Source organism: Fusarium falciforme, chromosome 9 (genome assembly GCF_026873545.1).
Source record: "Fusarium falciforme chromosome 9, complete sequence".
In the NCBI taxonomy this organism is placed as follows: domain Eukaryota; kingdom Fungi; phylum Ascomycota; class Sordariomycetes; order Hypocreales; family Nectriaceae; genus Fusarium; species Fusarium falciforme.
In genome coordinates, this window is record NC_070552.1 from 2,261,395 (window position 1) to 2,274,902 (window position 13,508).

Sequence of the window (13,508 nt, forward strand, 5' to 3'; positions counted from 1 at the left end):
TCAAACGCCGTCACTACTGTATCAAATACCGAGGCTTTTTACGCATGTCCAAAGGACCACTGGTACAATGACGTTGTCGTTGCCGCCCGTCAGTACGGCTTCCGTAAGGCTCGCCATCGAGGCACACATTGCTGAATTCCGTGCACTGGCGAAAACACCAGCTTGCTCACTCGTGGCGGGCCAGCCGCCAACCTTCAACCAAATGGTGGCAGCAGCCAAGCCAGCAAACACAGCTATGGCAAATGCAACACTGCCCTCCAGACTCTTTCCGCCGCCCCAAAGCCACTTCCGGTGACCGTACCGGCGGCCGATGAGGGAGGCAGCTGCGTCTCCGAGGCCCACGCAAATAACGCCAGACACCATGCTGACTTCACGAGTTGGCACCTCCCAACCTGCAAGATAGCCGGATCCAGTCCTCGGGATCGAGGCGAGAGCTAGCCAGAGAGGGATTGCACAACCGATGAGGAGGAAGATGTGCGAAATGACAACAGGGCCGCGGAAATCTCTTCCGTCCACATACGGAGCAAGGAACGATGCTATGGGTTTCGAAAGAGGAGGAAGCTGGCTTGCTCTCAGAAGATCCAGAATCAAAAAGACGGCCAAGATCAAAGAGAGAGCCAGAGCCGCGTAGGTAGGGTCGACGTAAGTTGCAGGGAGAAACATGCCGACCATCATGAAGTGAAACACCTTCCGCCGTGTGTCAACCTCGTAGATATCCTTCAGACGGAAGACAATGATGAGGCCGACAATCAAGATACCCAACCAGTAAACGCTCAGCAAGAGCCGGGTGTTTGCCTCGCCAAAGTCGTCATGGCGAATATGCTGCACCCAGCCAAAGTGGCATTGCTTTTCTGGCTCTGATCCTGATCGCGACGGTAGACAGATCCACCGTTCAAGATTGGCCATAACCACTTGGTACCTAAACCAAGGCAGGTCTCCGAAGAGGTATCCCAGAGCCCAGCCGATGGGCTCGTTGCCGTCTAGGGCAAATTTCTGGACATATGTGCGGATACCAACCAGGATGATGGTCAGGATGCAGGCGTAGACATATCCTGCATACAGCCACTTCCTCAATGTAGCCTGCTCTTGAGTGAGCTTGAAAAAGGGTCGAACAGACATTGAGGTTGCCCGTTTCTTGCGCCCTGAAGGAGTATGCGTGGCGTTACGTCGAACAACATGGTCCATGTGTGACAGAGTATGTCTTCGGACAAAGGAATTGCCATTGGCGAAGGTGTCGTCGCCAGCCGTGGGAGATGACGGAACACTGTCAGCATCCGCGGTCACAGGATAACTTGGCCCAAAAGTCTTGACTCTTGTAGGCTTCCTAAACAGGGGCCCAGCCTCATCCTCGGATGAGCCGACTGTGTCATATACCGTCTCCTCAAAGTTCGTCCTCAGTAGCTCATTCTTCATCCGACGCAATGAGAATGCTTGAGCTAGTAACTTCCACAGAGGAGGGCTTTGAGAGACTGATGCCCTGCGAAATCGCCATTTGGGGACTCTGGCCAGGGCAATTCCCCATCTTATGACAGGACCGCAGAAGACAAGCAAACTGAGGCCACCTCCCCAGAGCAGGGCTTTGAGGATCTGAATCTGTGGTGACGAAGCCAGAAGTAACACATTAATGAGTGCAATTGACAGCAGCTGGAGCTCAGCCGTCAAGAGACTCGTGGTAGTAAGGTGATGCAGCACCACGCATAATGATTGGTGCAGAGGGTACAGCAAGACGACCGTTTCCTCAGATATAAAACTGTCTGGATTCTCGACTTCGAAAATCTCGCGCTGTCGCGGGCTCCAGATCAACGGGAGGCAAGAAACCCCCCACGCTATCACATCATAGGTGGCATAAGGGTTGACCTTGGGGATGACGCTCTGAGGGATGGAACAGAGACTGAGCACAAGGTTCGGAAGAACTCCAGCCGGGTTATTGGAAGAAACAAGGAGAGATACGAAAAGGGTGATTGCTGGAGGATATAGTAGTGGCGCGGGGTCGAAATGCGCGGGAAGTTCGAGAGGGATTGGGTGAGTGGGAGAATGGTTACGGTAGCCCCATGCCACGACTCGGAGAGGGTAGAGGATGAGTAGTCCGGTGTAAGAAATGGCAAGAAAGAGAATGTCTGAAGTGTGTCAGTATGCGATTCGCACAAAGCATAGCGCACATACCCTTTCCCCAAATATCAAGGAGCCTCGATACTTGAGGGTTCGAAGCTACCATGAGACCCAAGGCCAGGACAATGCCCGCTTCAGTTATTCGTCGCGCAATCACTCGTCTTCGTCGTCGAAGGGCTTCAAGTAAGCGTCGTGACTCCGGTGTATCGACAGGAGTGAGTGCCTTTTCCACCGCGCGAACAGCATGGCCGTCCAGCCCTGCTGGTGAGGGCAAGGGTGTTGAGGATCCAGAAAGCGGCTCATTGAGACCCCTCAATCCTTTGTGTAGATTCGTCTTGGGCGCTGGTAGCCCTTTCCAGAAGTGTTCATCATCAGCTTCGGAGCCGCTGTCACTCGTTTGGGGTGAATCCCTGGGGAGAGGGGGCCATGCTGTGCTGGACGGCTCAAGCTGGGCGTCGTCACCACTCCCAGTCGATTGCGCTTGGCGGTTACGTAGGGAGAATCGATCCGACAGGTGCGGGAGGTCGGTATTCTGGTGATGGTATGGATGAGGAGATCGCGAGCGCACTCTCAAGCTGGATTGCTCATCGGGGTCGAGGGAATTCAGCGACTCGGGACTAAGATGCTCTGTCATGACGAGGCTGTTGAGGACGCAGCGGTATCATTGAAGATGGTAGGGGTGCGCAGGCGCATCAAATAAGGACGTGGAGGGCTCGTCGCAGGGAGGGTAACTTGGTTAGAACAAATTTGAATTGAATTGGAGATTATCCGAGTCAGCAGCTTGACAATCGGAGCACGTTCCCACACCGACGGTTTTGGTTGACATGGAAGAGAAGCTTGAACAGCCGTCATCATGTGAAAGTGGCCTTCTCCGTCGGGCGACAATATGTTTCGTCAGCCTTTGGCATCAGTCAGCCGCAGCCAGGGGTACAAGCCACGAACGTGCGATAGTGGCTGAGGATCGACAGCCTCATGAACTCTGAGTATCATGACACGCAAAAGACGCTCAATTTGGTAATCTAGCAGGTCTAGTTTATTCCCTAGCACATGGCTCATTATTCCGGGCCTCGTGGTAAATTTCTTGTTTTTTTTTTTGTTTACTTCCTCGGGAAAGGAGCTTCATCGCTTCGATCTAAAGCCAAGAAATTCAACGTATTGCCTCACTTGTTGAGCCAGGACGCAAAAGCCACACGAGATATCACGTGAATCAAGCTCAGCTTTCAATGGCACGTTGGTCAAGGAGACACCAATAGCTTCCTATTCCCAAGGTGAGAAATACAGCAAGATATCTCTTGGTACCTATATCATTCATAATATTAAAGAGGGGTTAGATCTTCTTCTGCTGTTTCATTCGTCCTATTTCCTCACCCGCCAAAATGGTTTCATGGTTGAAGAAGGTGCCATCCGAACAGATGTGACAGTAATACCGACCATCTCCCATCTTTTCTTTTACGCAGAGATGCACCAGTTCTTCTATCAAGTATGGTTGGGACGAATCCCCTCAACGGCCCAGTCAATGTCACATTTCCAGGCTGAGATGGAACCACTGAGGGCTAGACCTCGAATGTCGTCCCCGCTGGGATAAATATAGACGACGATCGACCAGTGGATGCACACGCCAGAGTCACTCCCCGCGCCCATCCCAGATTAGCACCAACGAACAGAATCCTTCCCGAGCGACTTGACGCTGAGCGGCAGGCTCTCTCGATACCGCCTCCCCGGGTTGGTAACATCTTGTGATGGCTGCATCTCGGATTGATGCAGCTGCAGCACGAGGCCGCATCTATCAACAACCGTGACACGTCAGACACGTCAGCCCCAGCCCGAGACCAGCTCGGCGTCCAGTGATGCTGGCCCACCTATGGCCTGGCCAGAGCTGCCACAGAGCTCCCAGTGGCATCAGGTGAGGACAAAGGTGTTGCTGCTACGTACTGTTCTCACCAAGTCAACAAAGAAAAGGTCAGGCCTGGCATGAGAGAGACACGCGCCGGTCGAGGGGCAACATTCTCGACACCACCTCCTGCACGTTTCTGAGACTTCAAGATGGAGTACGGCGACAATTGAGTTGCGGGACTAGTTGCAGTTTTTCAGCAGAGGCGACCATGTCTCTCTTTTGGCCACCATTCGCATCCTACAGGCCAATGATTGCGCCTCGGCTCGTACAACTGCATTGGCGTGTTTGACGATTGAGAAAGTGTGTTTGGTGGCGGGCAATAGCTTATGTATTGTAGGCACAAGTTGCTTACAGGCCGAAACGGACAAAGACTCCATCAGGTCAGTTCAGTCAGAGAGGGGTTGGAGTTTCAGGCTGAGCCTGGGGTTGACCAAGATGGCGGCGACCTGTGTCAACTGCAACAGCAATGGTCACAGCAGCATCGAATTGGCTGTAACAGCAGCACCCGAGCTACAACCATCCTTTTTATTCTGCCCCAGAGCTATCCGCATTGGGTGGCAGGAGGGACAAGGAGGAGGGCAAGCCAACCTCGCACCCTCGGGACAAGAAGAAAGGTGACCAAGACCGCGTGGAGCTTATTCACGATACGACCCTAGCATCGACCGAGCCTCAACACGCCGGACCAGCTTTTTCCTGGGCGTGCTACGCGGCCAGTGTCATTGTTCGCTAAATCGCTCTTGTCGATGAGCCGCCAGATCCGGCGGCCGCATCATGTCTCCTTGGCATACTGAATCTGCTTCCGCTTGCACGGACACGTCGGGCGGAGCCAGTGCTCCACGGGACTTAACAGGCGGATGAACTGATGCGCAGTTGTAGCAGCAACTTGTGCGCCTACACGAGCAAGAAGCACCAAATTAAGATCAACGTGAGCGGCTCTCATGGTGTTGCAAGGATTGAGGGTCTTTTACCTCGGATTTTGATGGCTGGGAGGGGTTTAGGAAATGATCGCAGTCGTTGGACTGTCAGAGATCCAGACATTCAGACGCAGTTGTCGAGCTCGGCGTTGACAAAAACGTTACACCTCGTCACCTGTCATGTCATCGGGCACATCTCCGCGTATCAGATAAGGCCAAGAATCACCGTTCATCCTGGTTATGGTCGGGATTGATGTTCGAGTTGGCAAAGTCGACAGTCTATATGGGCATTATGACAACTGATGGCTAAGCCGGGCCAAATGTTATGATTTGAAACCGTTTTCTGTTGATAGTCACCAACACATTCGTGCCGCTCCGCGAGACAAGATCAACAAATCGAAGGGGGTTGGATAACGAGAGCTGCAAAGACGACAGGTAAGACAGGGGTAGGGAACAAGGGGCTAACAACGTGGGTCAGACAGGGGCCGGGGAACGGGGCGACGGAGACCAAAGAAGGGCGCTCTAGCTGGCTGGAGCCAATGACTTGGGCCCGATCGCTTACTCGCTTACGCCTCCGATGCCCGACTTTTTCTGCCGATTTTCTCGTATTTCCTGCCTGGCATGAGGTGCTGGAACCTGTCGGCGTCTTCGTGTGCCTCTGGCACGGGGACTGCAACGTCGAAGGGGGCTCTGTCGGCCCAGAGGAATGCAGGTCGTCAGTCATGGAGACGATTGCTCCGTCTCGTGTCAACTGGATCGTGCGGGCTCGCTCACTCGGTCAACGTTTTCTTTTCTGGGAATACGAAGCCAAGCATCACGGCCCCGTGCCTACGCCCATGTCCGTCCGTTTGTCGTCGCACCCGCAGTGACATCACAAAGCTCCAGAAGGTCGGCGCCTGGCGTCACTATGGGGGCGTCCGATTGAGAAACGCCTGCTGGGCAACGAGGGCCAAGGAAGGGTGGAAGACCCGATAGCGGTGGCAGCGTAGCGGTGCTCCCGACAAAAATAACCCTGCAACCGATTGCAGAGGCAGCAGCAGAAGCAGCGGAGCAACGCGTAATAAACGGTACGTACGCAGCGAGGATCATGTTACTGGTCCGTCCGCCAAGGCGAATTCCAAGATTCTCGATCTTCGCGTGGGGATAGCAACTATCGTGAGCAGCAGCGGGCGACGCCGTTGCGAGCCAGCGGTTATTGACGCCAGACAGAGGCTGAAACTTATCCCGAGTTTCCACGGGGAAGTGAGAAACAAGTCTCAGGAACTTGAATTCTCAGCCATTGCTTTTAAACAGCCGGCGCGTCAGGAACGCCAGATATCAGCGCCTTACATCGGATCAGCCAGCCAGACGGCGCCATCTAGTGCCAGCCAGCGCCTCCTTGCTGACACCGGTTGACGCTCAAGGCGTGCTCCGGGCTAGACTGGCCTGGTCGAGCCGCCTCTCAGCGCCTAAGCCCCACTGTCACCCATCCTCCCTTCCAGTCCAGGCCAGGGCCAGGCTTGCCAGGCTCCCCGGGCACGTCGTAGAAGCTGTCTTCCAGTGGACGGAGAACGCAGCCGGTGGGACCTGGCAGGCCGACAAGGGCGCTAGGTGCCTCTAGAGCCGGGGTGGCTGTTGTTAAAACTGCATGCGGTTCCCTCCATCCCGAAAAAAGAAACATGGGATTTGTATCTCCAACACCATCGACCGGCTTCCCGTGTGTGCCCTGCCCTTTCTTTGCTTTGCCACCACCCAGCAAACAGTCAGTCAGAAAGGTCGTCGTCTGCAGCTCAGCCTCCTTTGACCAGCCATAGTTTAGCTCTCGGGACTTTAGTGGACGAATCCCCACCATCCATGAGCGATCCAGCATCACGGGCTTGCATTTAACACCAAACTCTGTCCTGGGCTGTCCTGTCTTGTCTCTTCCGAGCCTCCCACTTGCCCACGGCTTCCAGCTCGACTCAGCTCCTCGTGTTACACCGTCGCGGACTCTCTCCACCACCTCGTTCTCGGGCCTCCACCTACACCCGCACTCACCTCACCCCTTTGGTGCACATTTCCAAGCAGCGCCTCCATCGACTGTCTACTGTTTACTGGCTGGCGGCACGCTATTCGCTTTCCGTCGTTTTACTTCCCTCACTCTCGCATCACCAGCTTCTGCCCTGTGCCCTGTCTGTCTGCTGCTGCTCCGTGCTTCTCCTCCCTTGAGCACCCGCACCCGCACTTGCAAGACACTAGAGCCACCTCCCATTTGCTTGGCCCACGACTCTTTCATCATCGATAAAGGGAATCAGCCCCCTCTCGCCAGCTGTCGCCTGCAGATTCTTGGGTCCCTTATTTAGCTTGCCGTCTCCAGTCACCACTCACGGCCTGGCATTCGCCTCCTCAACCTCTCACCACCTGCTTCCAGCCAGTCGTTTCTCGTTCCGGCCCACGACACAAACCCAAAACCTGTCCACCCATCTTGGTCACTGCATCTTCCTGGATACTGTACCTATCCTTGGACACTAGACGTGCTTTGCATATCTGCCAAGCTTGATCTCAGCCTCCTCTCTTCCTCCTTGTGTCAACTTACAAAACTCAACCACCACCCTCACCTCAAGCCTCCAAGACACTCATCATCATCATGGCATCGCACAAGAACGACTACAACATGGAGGCCGGACTGTTGAGCACTGACAGAGAAGAGAGGATCATGTCTGACAAGGAAGCCCTACTTCAGGACTCGGAGCCTACCCAACCCCAACGTCGAAGGATCTCCCCAGCGCGCAAGGTTTTGGTTGGTTTTGCCGTCTGCTGTCTGCTTGGTGTTGGACTCGGTGTTGTTGGACATGCCACCAACATGAGCATGTGCCCTGGCCATCTCCGTCATGGTCATGGTGATGCCATGGACAAGCACGGCATGAACTCTCACAGGCCCAACCTGTCCGAGTCCATTGCCTTGATGGTCAAGCGTCAGAACACTCCTGGACCAAGCGACACAAACCAGGCCACCGAGCCTACCCAGGGTCCTTCGGAGCAGCCCTCGGCCACCGGACAGCCCTCTGCTACAAAGCCCACTCAGGAACCTACGCAGGAATCTACTCAGGAGCCTACGCAGGAACCTACCCAAGAGTCAACCCAGGAGCCTACCCCGGAGCCTACTCAAGAATCTACTGAGGAGCCTAGCCAAGAACCTACTTCGCAGCCCTCAGCCACCAGGGAACCAACTTCAGCCCCTTCCAACACCCAGACGAGTGAGCCCTCCTCAGCCGAGCCCGCGAGCTCAGAACCCAGTGAACCTGCCCCTGACACGTCAACAGACAATCCCACCTCTGCCCAGGACACCGCTTCCGAGGAACCCTCTGCCTCGGAGACCCAGGAACCCACCGAGTCCGAAGCCGAGACGACTGCGGCTCCCACGCGAAAGTCGACAACTGAGGAACCCAAGTCGACTGAGGATTCCGAGCCCACTGCTACCGGTACGTCTGATTCGGAGGAGGAGACTTCCAAGACTTCTCCCTCTTCTCCAAGTGCTCCAACGTCCGAGTCCTCTGCTCCTAGTGCTGCAACTGCAACCTCCACTGCTGCCAGTACGTCTGAACCGCAAACTACTCTGCCTGATGATTCTTCTTTTACTTCCTTGCCGTCTGAGACGGCTTCCTCGGGTGAGATTGCTCGTTCTACCGCCCCTGACACCACCACTGCTGTTGAGACTACTGCTTTTGATGCCACAACTGCTTCCTCTGAGTCCGCCGATGAATCAACGTCTGAGTCCGCCACTGGGTCAGCGTCTGAGTCCACCGAAGAGGCAGAGACAACATCCTCCGAGCCTCCAGAGGAAACAGAGACATCGACAACCACCGGTATGTGGGACGGACTGCCAGCATCGGGTCTCTTTGCGGAGATTCCGATGCGGATCCAAATCCCAAAACCTGCTGCGTTATTGTGTTTCGTGCCATCCTTCGACACCCTGACCACCCGATTCCACAGCCTTCGCAAGTGCGCCAGACACCCGATCATCGCTATACTGAGCTTGATGGACCACGTGCATGTTGACTCGAGACCGCGCTTAGCACTAGTACATACGTTTCATACAAGTATGCTAACATGAACGCAGACGAGGACCAGGAGACTTCAGCCACTGAGAGGCCCACGACTACCCGAAGCACCATCACCGGAACCGGCACCAGGCGAACCTCGAGCGCTGTGCCCCAGACCTTCACCTCTACTCTCGAGAACGGCGGTGTCACCACCATGACTTCCACCTCTTGGGTGGAGGTTGTCCCCTCAGCCGAAGCCACCGCCAGCGGAAGCCCCGACCTCCAGAATGCCGCTCCCCGATACTCGGCCTCGGTCGGCGGTGTCATCTCGGCGGTTGTTGGCATGCTGTTTGGCGGTCTGATGCTTCTGTAAGCCAAGCCGAATACGGCCCCGGACCACGCGACGGACGGACGAAAACACGAGGACCCCGGTGTTACGAGTTACTTTGACCAGTCACCCCAACCGGTGCCAAGTCGTTTGTCTGAACACGGCGGGGTCCATCTTATGAATTTGACGGTCTTCTTTCTACATATGGGAGCAAAATGATATGGTAATAGACTGGGAGTGGAATCAGACGCTCAGGCAGATTGGACAGGGGGGTCTTGATTAGACAAGAGCATCCACGTACGGCTGTATCTTGGAGGACTGGGATCATTAATGGCGCCTAGCATATTTGTCGACATGAGAATCGCATGTAGTAGAGTGCATAGTACATTAAGCGGGTATAAAGAGATTGGCGTTTTGTCACGCACCTCAGGGATCAAGACCGGTATTTGTTTAAGTGAAACTGACATTTTGGCTTGGCCGGGCTTTAAAATTTTACAAGATGGAGTTGGGTCGTGTCAAGGGCAGGGGTTTAGAAATAGCCTTTGGGCATGGGCATCGGCTCATGGGTGACGGTCATTCCGGGCCAACGCACAGCCCAGACGGAGGCCTACAACATCAGGGACGTCACTAGTTTTCATCCGATGTTTATGAAAGATGAAAAGGACAAGAACATGTGCATCAAAAGTTGATTGTATAAAAAGAGGGTATACCAAAAACGCCTGCTCTGTGATGATGTATGTATGAATTCTTGCCCTCCAATGCAATAACCCAATGCCTCTTCAGCCTGGGCCGATTCTCGGCATGTCGTGATGCTCGCTTAGTCTGGAAAGGTAGGTGTTGAGCTCTTCGACGCGTTCCTTGTGAGTCTTGAGAAGTTCGGGTCTAGAGCCTGAAGACTCGGCGAGCTGGAGGAGCTGCGAATTGACCATGTTAGCAAAAGTTTGACGCAGGTGATGGGGGAGAGAGAGAACTTACCCTCTTCTTCTTTATTTCGTCGTGGCGCTTCTCAGCCTCGGTCTTTTGCACCTCAGGCCTCTCATCCTCTTCATCGCGAGGCTCATCATCCGCCTCCTTGTTCTTCTTGTCTGGATCCGGACCCTCTCTCTTTCCGGTGTCGAGGTTTTTCTCCAGATCCGTCTTCTTATCTCGCTTCTTTTTCTTCTTATGCACCTTGGACCCCTTGAGCTTCAAGGCGCCGCCGCCACCGACGGCGGTATAATCGTCCGAAGCCATAGCGCTGATGGTTTGAACGTTGCAGGATGCTGGTCGCTCAGGCTTGAGGTTGGGAGGGAGCCACCTTGGTTATGTAATCGGAACTGTGGCGGTGCAGTCAACTAGTGGATACGAGCGGGAACGAGTGAGAGCGAGCGAGCGTCAATACGCGGGTTGCAAGTTCCATAGCGTTAGAGGACCCAGCCTAAACCAGAGCCAAGTGAGATCCTAAGACTTTGAAGCCTCTCCTATTTGGACTGTCTTTGTCTCGTTCATGCAACACGCGCGATGCCCCCTTTTGGTGCTTGAATTAAATCTGACGAACAATCATTGACGACACGAAATATCATATCCTTCCTTTTACTGATTTTTTAATCTTTACGACCAATTCACGACTCTGCACGCTTCAATCAATACACCGACCGCTACAGAGAGACTCGAAAGTTCCTGACAGCCATCAAAAACCATTCCGGACATCTACGTCACCCGGCGCCCAAAGTCTGTTTTCGTTTACGAATTCCCTCCAAGACGTCTGCGCGACCGCTATGTGTCATCGCTGCTAGCGAATACACCGTCTGATTGGGAATACTCTTGGACGGTCGATTGAGGACGAGAGGCCGCCGAGAGACGAAGCGAAGGACGAGAGTGACAGAGAGGAGCACGACCACCAGCAGCAAGTCACAATGGCGCCGTACGGGCTCCCGTCGCATACACGAGACTCGCTCGAACTCGCGTCGCTCGCCAGCTCGAGCCAGGGCAACGAGGATGGCGTCTCGGAGATGTCGTCGCGACCCAGCATATCGTCGTCGCGGAGGTTGTCGCTCGAGCAGGACGACCCTCTCGACAGCGCCAACCCAGCCAGGAGGATGCACCGGTCCTATTCGGTGTCGTCGGCCTTCGACTTTGCCGCCAACATGTTCCCGCTGAGCTCGACGGCCGGCGCCGGCGGGTACGCGCCCATTGGGGCTCCCACGTCGACGGCGCGGCCGAACGGTGGGTTGGGAGGAGGGTCGTTGGAGAAGCACAAGACCTTGACCTACCTCAACGGGTTGTCGCTGATAGTCGGACTCATCATCGGCTCTGGTATCTTTTCGTCTCCGGGCTCTGTGAGCACTAGAGTCGGTTCGCCGGGCGCTGCCTTAGTCGTTTGGGTCATTGCAGGTGTGCTCGCGTGGACAGGCGCCGCATCATACGCCGAGCTTGGTGGAGCGATCCCTCTGAATGGCGGTGCTCAGGTGTATCTCGCCAAGACGTTTGGCGAGTTATCGGGTTTCCTCTTTACATGGGTGGCCATGTTGGTGCTCAAGCCCGGCAGTGCTGCCATCATTGCCATCATCATGGGTGAGTACTTGGTGCGCGCCTTCATTGGCGCTGACGCTGAACACATCAGCCCCTGGATCAACAAGGCGGTCGCGCTCGTTGGTCTCGTTGCTGTGACGTTTCTGAACTGCGTCTCGACACGGCTCGGAACGCGCCTAAACGATATGCTCATGTTTATGAAGTTTGTCGCTCTATTGGGCGTCACCATCACGGGTGTTGTGGTTGCTATCACGGGCAAGACACTCAAGGGCAAGTCGAACGTTGAGTGGAAGGCCCACGAGCTGTTTGACAACACGTCAACCGACATGTCCGCCTGGGCACTTGCGCTCTATGCAGGTCTCTGGGCCTATGATGGGTGGGACAACGTGAGTAACAGACTGCTCTTTACAACTTCAGCGACTGACATGATATAGACAAACTATGTGGTTGGCGAGTTTCGCAACCCTACTCGAGACCTGCCCAGGGTCATCCATACCGCCATGCCACTGGTTATCCTCTGCTATGTCCTCGCCAACATGGCCTACTTCCTGGTTCTTCCCCTTGAGAGCATGGATGGCGCCAACACTGTGGCCGTCATGTTTGGTTCCCAAGTCTTTGGTTCCGTTGGCGCTCTCATCCTTGCGCTCATCGTCAGCGCCAGCTGCTTCGGTGCTCTCAACTCGTCCACATTCACCTCAAGCCGTCTTGCCTACGTCGCTGGCAAGGAAGGTTACATTCCTTCCATCTTTGGCCGTATCGGTGTCGGAAATGAAAATGAGAACAGTCTCAACACGCAGCGCACACGAAGCTGGTTCTCACGCAAGCTGAGCCGTGCTTTCGGCGATGAAGACACGGGGTTGTTCTATACCCCTATTTACGCCCTCGTGCTGAACGCCGTCTTGACTACGGGCTATGTCATCGTCGGCGAGTTTAGCACATTGGTCACATTCTACGGCGTAGCGGGCTACACCTTCTACTTCCTCACGGTGCTAGGTCTCATCGTGCTACGCGTGCGCGAGCCGCAGCTTGAGCGACCCTACAAGACATGGATCACAACGCCCATCATCTTTTGCTGCGTGAGCTTGTTCCTCCTCAGCCGCGCCGTCTTTGCCCAGCCGTTCCAGACCGTGGCCGTCGTCTCATTCGTCGTGGCCGGCGTGCCTGTCTACTTCTGGCGCATCCACGGCCGTGATGAAACTGTGTTGAGGAGGAGGGGACAGCCCGGAGAGGAGAGAAAGTGGTGGCGATTCTGGAAATGATTTTCACGATCAAGAGAGATGGGTTTTTTCATACACGGTTAGAGAATTGGATATGGTCTTGTCATGGCATGGGAGATATAAAGGGGGGAGGTGACAGACAACGACGCTTTGATGACGACGGTTGGCTTGATGAGGAATACCACCCACCAGTTGGACGTGTAAATGTAACAATAACAACCAAGCATTATGGTAAAATGAAATAATCAACAAACAATACAGCAGGGTTATGCTGGTTTTAAGTAACTTGATTGCAAAATCCCGAGGGTGCATAATAGCAGCAACAGGTCAGATACAATAGAATAGTTGCCGGTACTCAAGTTCCGTCATAAGAGCCTCAACTTTGTCAACTTGAACTCCACTACGAGAGATGGCAAGATAGGTATGCTTCAACTCCCTTGACATCCAAATCTGTCAGTCGAGCAGCTGTGTCATCTACCTTTCTATATCGCTATGGTCATGAGATGTCTTGTCTAGATTCATGTTTCTTCCTGA

The 13,508-nt window shown here is 54.5% G+C and overlaps 4 protein-coding genes across 4 annotated transcripts; 2 read left to right on the plus strand and 2 right to left on the minus strand.

The window, feature by feature from the left end:
* Window positions 1-21: 21 nt before the first annotated feature.
* Window positions 22-2,743, minus strand: NCS54_01157000 (Hypothetical protein; the record flags this gene model as incomplete). Its single annotated transcript, XM_053156843.1, has 2 exons — window positions 22-2,117; window positions 2,164-2,743. The coding sequence occupies 2 exons, from the start codon at window positions 2,741-2,743 to the stop codon at window positions 22-24; spliced, it is 2,676 nt and encodes an 891-aa protein (XP_053012818.1).
* Window positions 2,744-7,522: 4,779 nt separating this feature from the next.
* NCS54_01157100 (Hypothetical protein) lies at window positions 7,523-9,291 on the plus strand (the record flags this gene model as incomplete). Its single annotated transcript, XM_053156844.1, has 2 exons — window positions 7,523-8,741; window positions 8,996-9,291. The coding sequence occupies 2 exons, from the start codon at window positions 7,523-7,525 to the stop codon at window positions 9,289-9,291; spliced, it is 1,515 nt and encodes a 504-aa protein (XP_053012819.1).
* A 734-nt stretch (window positions 9,292-10,025) lies between these two features.
* NCS54_01157200 (Hypothetical protein) lies at window positions 10,026-10,512 on the minus strand (the record flags this gene model as incomplete). The annotated part of the gene is made up of 2 exons (XM_053156845.1): window positions 10,222-10,512; window positions 10,026-10,160 (listed from the first exon to the last, which is right to left on the minus strand). The coding sequence occupies exons 1-2, from the start codon at window positions 10,477-10,479 to the stop codon at window positions 10,026-10,028; spliced, it is 393 nt and encodes a 130-aa protein (XP_053012820.1). The 5' UTR covers window positions 10,480-10,512.
* A 629-nt stretch (window positions 10,513-11,141) lies between these two features.
* Window positions 11,142-13,016, plus strand: NCS54_01157300 (Hypothetical protein; the record flags this gene model as incomplete). The annotated part of the gene is made up of 2 exons (XM_053156846.1): window positions 11,142-12,143; window positions 12,192-13,016. The coding sequence occupies 2 exons, from the start codon at window positions 11,142-11,144 to the stop codon at window positions 13,014-13,016; spliced, it is 1,827 nt and encodes a 608-aa protein (XP_053012821.1).
* Between the last annotated feature and the right edge of the window lie 492 nt (window positions 13,017-13,508).